Here is a 9,713-nt window from a genome sequence, read left to right as displayed (position 1 = left end):
AGAGAAAGCAAAGGGAAAACAACTCTGAATTAAAAAAAAAGTAACTAGACTGTCTCAGTTGCAAGGAAATTATCTTTGCTATAGCTAAATGACATTTGAAGGATGATACTGCTCTGTTTATTTCAGACTGGATTCAGGTTTTGCTTTTTTTTTTTTTCCCAAGGTTTGGGAGTTTTTTGGGGGTTGTTTGGGTCTTTTTTTTCCATTAGGAAAGTATTCTTTTCCTCTTCTGCAATGTTTCAATGTGCACAGTGTGGACAATCTTCTCTGGACTGATTCATCAAACCACTCTTTATTCTAGACCCTCAAATCTTTGAAGTCTGTGTTTAGCAAGCATCCTCCACCCCCTTCAGCTGTTAGGTTTTTCAATGCTGATGTGTACATTTGTGTACAATGTGTACATACACCCATTTTCTAGAAAATGGCTCAAAACCAACTAACACCTTATTCTCTTGATGCTTTGAAAGTTCTCCTCACTACCATAATACCCCAATTCCACACGATTATCTCAATAAACTCTTCAGACGTTAAGACAAGCAGCTAAACTCTGTGGATGGGGAATCACAACACAGAAAAACAATGCATTCTGAAACAGAAAATCAACCTTTAGTAAAAGAAGGGCAGATCACATTGCGTTTAGTAAGAGGTACCACAAAAAACAGTGCGCACACACACAAGGTTATGATACAGCACCTCCAAGCTCAGGATCAGATGAAATCTGCAGTGGTGTGAAGAGTGATTTTCTCCCTATCTGAGTTCCAGGTTCACAATACATTTGGACTGGATCATCTTTTCCGTTATACACTGCGCACGCAAAGCTTACTTATGATCTGCTGACAGTCCTTGCCACCCACCACTAGTGTGGAAGACTCTCACAGCTGACCAGTAAGATTGTTGGACTGTCAGATTCAGCATTAAATGGACCCAGAGGTCAATTCTCCAGCTATTTCCCACGGCCTGAGTGTTGGAATGCTTTACCAATAATGCATATTACCTTTCCATGCAGGTCAGATTCACACCCTCCTCCAGCCTTTTTACATATCCATGGACTTTTCCCACCCTTGCACAACAGTTGGTTTGTTCGTTTTTTTTTTTTTTGCAAGGACAGTATTTCACTGAATACATCAAAAAACACTTCATTAAATGCATTTCTAATAATACAGTGAATAGTGGTACTGCAGATTTAAATACTGAGACGTTATTCTTAATGCGGACTTGTATTTTCTTTTCCTTCAATAAAAATAAGGAAATTGGACAAACTGTCTTTCTTAAGACACCATGTTATTGCTACTTTCACCAACAGATGCTAAATACTCTTAAAGCTAACAATCTCCAAAGGAAACAGACACAGAGAAGGAGTTTTCTAGAATCAGAATAATGAGCAGCAGCCAACCCAGTCTGTGTGCCTATAGCTTGGACTAGAACCAATTGTTCCAGAAAGGATAGATCAGATATTGTGAAAAATATCTCCACAACAGGGATATCTCTAGGCCTTGGGACTGGAAAACTGGAAGAAGTTTGATGAGTAGTAGAACAGGGGACTCTGCAAACAGGATGAAGAAAGCTGCAGTAGGTAAAAAAACTATTTCCCTTCAAAGTACCTCTAACAATTCTCCAGTTACATAGAAAACTGCCATCAGACACTGTCTCTTTTGTGTATGAACTGACCCCTTCATAACTGTGAAGAAGACTGGAAAAAGTTGCCGAAAAAGTTGCCAATAAAGTTGCAGAGCTGCACACAGTATTAAGAGCAAGGCAGCCCTGTAAGCACTCTTTGCCCTAATTCATCTTAGCTTTTCCTGGATGCCCGAGAAATAAGTTCTAAAATGTTAAGCTCTGTGTATGTATACGTGTATGTGCATGCACATACACAAACTACACATAACACAAGCAGAAAAGATTTTGCTTCCATATCTATGTTAGCTCTTCCCGACTATCAAACAATCTCTACCAATCTACCAAAGTCTACCCAATCTCAGTAAGAGACAAAACCAATTAATCTACACATTTTCATTTCAGACACTCTTCGCTTCCTCTCCCCACCCTTCTCAAAATGATACTCACGGACTTGGTAACAGCTTATGCCCTGGTTTAAGATAAATGGGGATGGTTTGTTTGTGATGGACATATCAAACAGCCAATGAGGGTTTTCTTCCCATGTATGTCAGCACATCTCACTGCTTGAGAAGCTTTTGGTGGGCACAGTGTTTCTTTAAGGGTAGTGCGCGCACAGAAAATGCCTTTTTTTGTCCACCACGACTGACCAGCCACAACCCCCTTTCTCGGCCACACTGGTATCTGCTGATCAGCACTACTGCTAGGCTCGGATCCACACCACCAGCCGTGACCACTTGCTGCTGCCACTTTTCTCACCACAGGTCTGCCCCGCGCTGCTCGTCACTGCTGACTGCCACAATCTCTACCACCGCTGTTACCCTGGGGCCACACCGCACCATGGTCCTCACTGCTGCTGCCACTGATGTCCCGACTGTTGTGACCGCTGCTGCTGACACCACTTTGCTCTGCACCCCCGCTCCCAGCTGGTTGCAGTCCCTGCCTGCTGCCAGGTGCCACAGCCATTGACCTGACTTGTAGGTTTTTTCCTATGGCTACTGTTTCTTTAGCTGCGGTTTAACTCTTGCTGCACCAGTTTTCTTATCCTACATAAACTTGATACTCTTGTTTGTTGTTCTGTATATAGTATCTTTCCACTGTTATTAGAACTGCTTTAGTTTTCCCAAGCTTAAGAGGCTTCTCAAATTTTTTCTTCCTATCTCTTTCTTAACCCTTTCTCCTGGAACAGAAGGAGAGCTCATTAGAGAGCGATTTCGTCCTGTGATTGGCCAGCCTCAAGCCAACCGGTGACAGCTTACGATATACACTGCACACTATGCCATTTGCAAGTGCAGTCAAATTTAGGAAGAATCAGATAGATAGCCAAGGCACAAATCACTTTTTTTCTGGACTTCTTACAGCCACGATAAATTAAAAAGAAAAAAACCACCTATACCTGTGGAATCCAAACCAAAAGAAAAACACGAGTGGGAATGCTTCATTTCATACTTTTCACTCTAATAAAAAAAGCAACTGTTTTCTGTTACCTTATGCACCATTTGGAGCCCACACTCAGAACAATCTCTCTTGATAACTATTACTACCAAAAAAGCACACGTTGACAATTTCTCCACTGAAAATCACAACACAAAATCCAAGCTTCACGTTTCAGGCTCTTGTATTTCACCATCGCATGCTGTAATGCTTTATAGCCAAAGCCATTCCCTGAAACAAACTGAAATATTATTCCCACAGGGATATCTTGTTTTCACTCTGAAAAAAAAACTTCCCAGATTTACCATGAAATCCTCCAGCACAGCGTGTGCCTGGAATAACAGCACAGCAATGGAGATAAATTAAACCACACATTCCTACTCTGCAGGGGTAAAAGAAGTCTTCCAGGACAAGCTGTACAGAATGTCCAGACTCACACACTGAGCATAGTGGAGAGCAGGTATTTAATTGCTGGCATGTTCTCTGCACTTTAGTCTCTTGGGTTTATGTGTACGTATCAAGGGTTGGGAAAGGAAAATAGTAATCCAGTTGACAACTGCAAAACTCTGCTGCTGCTGGCTTAATCCAATCAGCATCTCTCAGGAAAATTAATTTCATTAAGCAATTTTTTAATACTAAAACCAGTTACCACTAAATGTACTTACACACACGTACTATATACCCCAACAGACAATGCACAAACACCACAATTAAAGGACATTCCACAGCAATCACTGCCTAAGAAAGAAGTGATTGTTTGCCAAAGGGTACATGACCAGGGGAAATTCTTAACTTTCTTATTTCTAATAAGGTTTTTCAGGCACTAGGAAAAGATAAATAGTGTTCCAGCTTCTATCATAAGTTATTTTGGAATGGTACATTATTCTCTCATTTTAATGGATATTACTGATTAATTGCACACAGCCTTAAGATCGTATGCATCTGAAAGGCATCATTACTGGAATTTCATTTCATTTGAAAGTCAACTGTTACTGCTAGTGAGAGTGAAAAATGCAGAAGCTGAAAGGCCTTTGTACTAATTTCCTACTCACTTTTTTTTTTTTTTCCAAAGCAGCCTGGACTAGTTAGGCTATTTCTTAAAATTTTTCTTCCCTTCTATTTGACTGTAACTCTGGCTTTTTAGGGCCTCTGATACAACTAGAGCTGGAGAGCTGAAGCTGCCTCTGGGAAAGGTCTTGCTGAAATTCATGGTAATTCTGTGAGTGCAGTCTGAAGGTTCAGGCCGTTCAAAGGTTCAGAGTGCTCAAGACAGACCTCTTGGCATTGCAGAGACTGAGATACTACATTAACTTAGCCACTGTACACAATGCTAGCTTCAAAATCAATTCAGAAAGTACAGCTATGCAAATTGTCTAAACGAAATATGAATTACGACTTCAAACAATAGCAGTTCCATTGTTATTAGGACTCTATAAAAAGTGAGAGAAGTGCTTCTCTGCATGCTCATTCTACATGATGTCACATGTTTTATATTCTCAGTGACTGCTCAAGACATCTAGTGAGGCAAGAGAGGCATCAAGTGGCAACTCTGTGTAAAGGCTTGCTCTGTGAAGTGGTAGCAGTCAAAGACACACTTTCAGTATTTTTGAAAAATCTGTGGATGTTACAAGGAATGTTACCATCTGCAAAAGACAGCTCTGCTCCTTAAGAGCTCTTTCTAAGGACACAGAATAACACTAAGGAGCACAATAGCCATAGTCCAAAACATCTGCTATTTTTTTTGCTATTATTAAAATGTCAGTACATCCTGTTTCCAAACCCAAAGCATTACAACACCTTCACTACAGATGTCCTTTCTCAGGATTCATTCGTTGATAAGAAAATCCTTCCGGACTGAAATTTAGACAATTAGATCTAGGCTGGAAAGGCAACCAGGAATAAATTTTACTTTGGGCATTATGAAAGAAGAAAAAAAAAAGTTTTGAATTCCATAGCCTCAACTGATTTACAACAAAGCATCTGCTCATCTTGTGATGTTACCCTGGCTTTTAAAGCTGAAGGTTCTCAGTGCAGCAATGAAACACCAGTTGGATTAGTCCTTTTCTGTCTGAAATAAAAATCAAGACAGCTACAGAAAGATCTGTGGTATCCACTGGAAACTGCTGCATGGTTAACATTCTCTTCCATGACCTTTACATTCAAACATACCACCATGTTCCCTACATCAAAAATTAGAAAGGGATTTCTTGCCTGCACCCCTCTTCCTGCTCCTACCTTCAGAACAGGAATGAGAAGCCATTTAAACAGCACACCCCCCACCAACTTTCTACAGTAACATTTACCTTTGCATGTGAACGTAATATTCTCCCACGACTGATCTATTGTGCATTCCGAAAAATTCCTGTCTCCATTAAAATAATATCCTTCTTTACACTGATAGTACACTCTGCTCCGTAGAGTTGTAGAGTTGTCCCAAATCATTTCTGTATGTGGAATCAGGAAAGGTTTGCCACAGTCTATTTCTGAAACAGAAAAAATAAGGGTTAAACAAGCCTAAAAATGAAAGGTAAGGCATATCAAAATGTTAAGGAGAGAGATGAACTGTCACAGCAAGTAACACTTCACTTTTTTTCACTTCCTAGTGATTTCTAGAAGTCAAGTTAGCCCTTTAGAACCCAGAATTTTGTGGCTGGAGACTTTCTAGCAGGGTGGGGCATTCATCCTTCTAGATAAAACACTGTCCTGTTTAGAAATGGAGAATAAGGATCTGTAAGCAAATTTTTACAAATAGATCTATCTTCCCAGAACACTCTCCTATCCCCTCCCCATTTATTTATTTTACCTATCATTAGTAACAATAGATCTGAAAAACAACACATGGTCCAAGGAGTGACATGGAAGACAGCATCAAGAAGGTTATGTTCCTTTGCCACTGGATTTAAGTTTTGAAAAAGAGGAGAAGCTGCTACAGAGAACCAGAAAGAGCACTTCTGGGGGGAAATCTGATGGATTATTCAGACCACTTTAGAGCTAATGAGAAAGCTGGATAATGGACTTATAAATTAATTCACCTGCTCAGTTGTTTTCAGGGGTTTCAAAATAAAATTAGGGAACAAAAAAGAATAAAGAGCTGAAATCAAAACAACGGAAGAATATTATTTAGGGTTAAAATTCCCTTTCAAATTGACAATGAATGTTATACCTCAGTAAAAGATTCTGCATCACTAAAGAAGTAAACAACATAAGAATTTAAATCTTCCTTTCACTAAAGCTTATATGCAGAAAACAAGTGCTTTTAAAACTTTAATAAACAATCTTAAGCGATCCTGAAATTCTACTCAAAAAGAGGAAAACAGAGAACTAAAAAACAGTTTACAGAATCATGATTTGTAGAACCTTTAAAGGAAAAGTCAAAACATGTATTTCAACAGGTAATGCAAAGAATATGTTTAACTTAAAGAAGGACAATGCATGATGAGATACAGAAATTACATCTACTTAACTCCCGCAATTTGCCCACAGCCACCCTGTGATCAGACTGAAAATCAGAAATACAGAAGTACATTTCTCTGTAACACTGAACCTTCTATTTAGACTGGTGACCCAGAATAAGAATATTAAAGAAGACTCTAAAAGGAGAGAGTAGTTGTAACGCATATATAGCACATTAAAAAAAAAATGCATCTGATTGCGATGAACAAAAGACTTGACATTGCTGTATCAACCCAGAAGGATGCTAATCATCCAGATATTGGAAAAACAAAGTTGTCCCAATGTAAAAACTGACTAAATATTGCAATTATCCTGAGGTCATATCAATTAATAATACTATTTCAGGGTAAAAATACACCAGAAATTTATTTGGGCAAAACGCTTATTTGAAAATGCACCTCTATGTCTCTTTGTATCAAGGAACTTGTTAGGCTACATTCTTCTAAATCATGGATTTACGACTAAAAAGGATTTATGACTTTAAAAAGGATTTATGACTCACGCCAAATGACAACAGCACCTTTGAACAATCATAGTTTTAACTGGAAACTCTCCAAATATGGGAGTTTTAAGGTGCTGCTAACTGCTAAGAGTGATTCAGTTTCTGAGTAGTGGCTTCAAGTGCACAGTAGATACTAGTAGAGCTAGAAGTACGGCAGCAATTTAAGCTGCATTTTCATCTTATGATAATCTCAAAACCTGAATCACAGAATTGTCTGGTTGGAAGAGACCTTTAATATCGAGTCAAACGGTTCACCCTGCACTGACAGGGTCCCTAAACCATGTCCCTCAGCACCACATCTACACCTCTCTTGAACGCCTCCAGCGTCCACCACCATCTACTGTCTGTTCCAATGCTTCACAACCCTCTCTGTAAAGACGTTCTTCCTGATATCTAACCTACATCTCCCCTCGTGCAACTTAAGGCCATTCCCTCTCGTCCTGTCACTTGTCACATGGGAGAAGAGACCAACCCCCACCTCTCTACAACCTCCTTTCAGGGATTTGTAGAGAGCAATAAGGTCTCCCCTCAGCCTCCTTTTCTTCAGGCTAAACAACCCCGGTTCCCTCAGCTGCTCCTCATAAGACTTGCTCTCCAGACCCTTCACCAGCTTTGTTGCCCTTCTCTGAACATGCTCAAGCACCAAAATGCCCTCCTTGAAGTGAGGAGCCCAAAACCGGACACAGTACTCAAGATGTGGCATCATCAGTGCCGAGTAGAGCGGGACAATCCTTTCCCTCCTCCTGCTGGCCACACTGTTTCTGATACCAGCCAGGATGCCGTTGGCTTTCTTGACCACCTGGGCACACTGCTGGCTCATGCTCAGCTGCCTGTCGACCAACATCCCCAGGTCCTTTTCTGCTGGGCAGCTTTCCAGCTGTTCTTCTCCAAGCCTGTAGTGTGCCAGGGGTTGTTGTGGCCCCAGCGCAGAAGTGCAGAAGCCAGCATTGGGCCTTACTAAACTTCATACTACCAGCCTCAGCCCATCGATCCAGCCTGTCCAGATCCCTCTGTAGAGCCTCCTGACCTTCAAGGAGATCGACACACCCACCCAGCTTGGCGTCATCTGCCAACTGACTGGGGTGCACTTGATCCCCTCATCCAGATCATTGATGAAGATCTTAAAGTGAATAATACTGAGCCCTGAGGAACACCACTGGTGACCAACTGCCATCTGGATTTGACTCCAGTCACCACCACTCTCTGGGCCTGACCATCCAGTTTTTTTATCAAGTGGAGAGTACACCCATACAAGCCATAGGCAGCCAGTTTCACCAGGAGAAGACTGGGAAACAGTGTCAAAGGCCTTACTAAAGTCCAAGCAGACAACACCTGCAGGTCTTCCCTCATCCATCAAGCACTGGGATTCTGTCCTTAGAAATGTTAACTTTTAACAATTTATTGTAACTTCATTAGCAACACAGAGTAAAAAAGTAAAAAACCCTGCTAAACACATGGCCTTTGTTTTGTGACTGAACTTCATATGCCAGAAGACTGTATAAACTGAATGCCCAAAGACGATGTCTCTAACCAAGGATTGCTTTTTACTATGGTGGCTTTTACAGCATCTATGCTAAATAAATCTGAAGGCAGATTTGGTTTACCTTTGCACACCAAATCAGTACGGTCCCACTGCCCTCTGGCATTGCAGACTGTTATCACTTGCAATAAAGTAACCATGAAGATAATCTTAAGTAACTTCGCTTCCCTATGAGGTCCCACTAATGGATGCTGCATGTGTGTTTAATACAGAAGGTGGAACCCCACAATCCAGACCAAGGGAGAGAAGAGGAAGATAAACTTGTTAAGCCAAGCAGAAGAAATAATGACGGCTGCAATCCCATGAGTATTTCTTCAACCATTATCAACTAAGCCTCATCTCCTGCGGTAATCCAACACACCCTCATGACCTTTGCGACATCCCCACCGTGATTCAGAGCGGTGTAGCTACTCCAGAGCTGCTTCCAAATAAAGTAACTTGTCTTTGCCTTTCTCTCAGTACGGCATGCCCTATCTGTGACTCCCTCCTCAGCCTAGCTGCTAGCATACAGAGAATGTCCTGGTGTTTTGTTTTTTTTCTTTAGGATTCTCCTGCTTTTACGGGCTTGATTACAGGTGGGAAACCGGTTCTATACCATTTGCAGCAAGCAACAGTAAGAGGGAGGCAGATGAGCAGAAACAGCCTTTAGGAAGTACAGTTTTTAAAGGTGCGCAAGGACCACAGAAATGCAAAACCATAGAAAAGGTTACAACATACAATACAAAAGCTTCCTGTTAAAGCAAGATTCCACCCGGTGTTCAGAACACATTTTAATAGTTGCTCTATTCACAAATACAAGGAGTTGTCATTTACAAATGCATAAAACAAAAGTAGCACAAAAAAGCAGTTTGTTTGAAATGATGTCCATGTTCCAAGCAACCATCTAAAAGGCTTTCATGTTAGCATTACACAACACTCAAATTCAACAGTTTAACTACACCTCTTCACATGCATCACATCTTCCCATGAAATTATCTGACTTGTTACCTCAAGATAATTCTGTTATTAATATTCAAGGGAAGCTATACTCTTCAAAGACACATTTATATCCATATACTTACATTTAAATTAAAAAAGGGGAATCTGCTCCACTTCAGTACCCTGATGTTAGGTCACGCATCTTAGCAAATCTGACCTCCCTCAATGGCCAGTTTGATCACAAATATATAA

The 9,713-nt window shown here is 40.7% G+C and overlaps 1 protein-coding gene across 1 annotated transcript in view; it reads right to left on the bottom strand.

The window, feature by feature from the left end:
- Nucleotides 1–8,803, bottom strand: part of SUSD1 (sushi domain containing 1) — a gene marked incomplete at its 5' end in the record, with an annotated part of 39,656 nt that extends 30,853 nt beyond the window's left edge. The window contains 3 exon segments of the mRNA XM_010140930.1: nt 5,352–5,531; nt 8,608–8,657; nt 8,659–8,803. Coding sequence (XP_010139232.1) covers nt 5,352–5,531; nt 8,608–8,657; nt 8,659–8,803 — 375 coding nt within the window.
- Between the last annotated feature and the right edge of the window lie 910 nt (nt 8,804–9,713).

This window comes from Buceros rhinoceros, unplaced genomic scaffold (assembly GCF_000710305.1).
Source record: "Buceros rhinoceros silvestris isolate BGI_N320 unplaced genomic scaffold, ASM71030v1 scaffold2428, whole genome shotgun sequence".
Taxonomy (NCBI): Eukaryota; Metazoa; Chordata; class Aves; order Bucerotiformes; family Bucerotidae; genus Buceros; species Buceros rhinoceros.
Note: the sequence above shows the minus strand (reverse complement) of the source record. Positions and strands in the feature narration are given on the sequence as shown.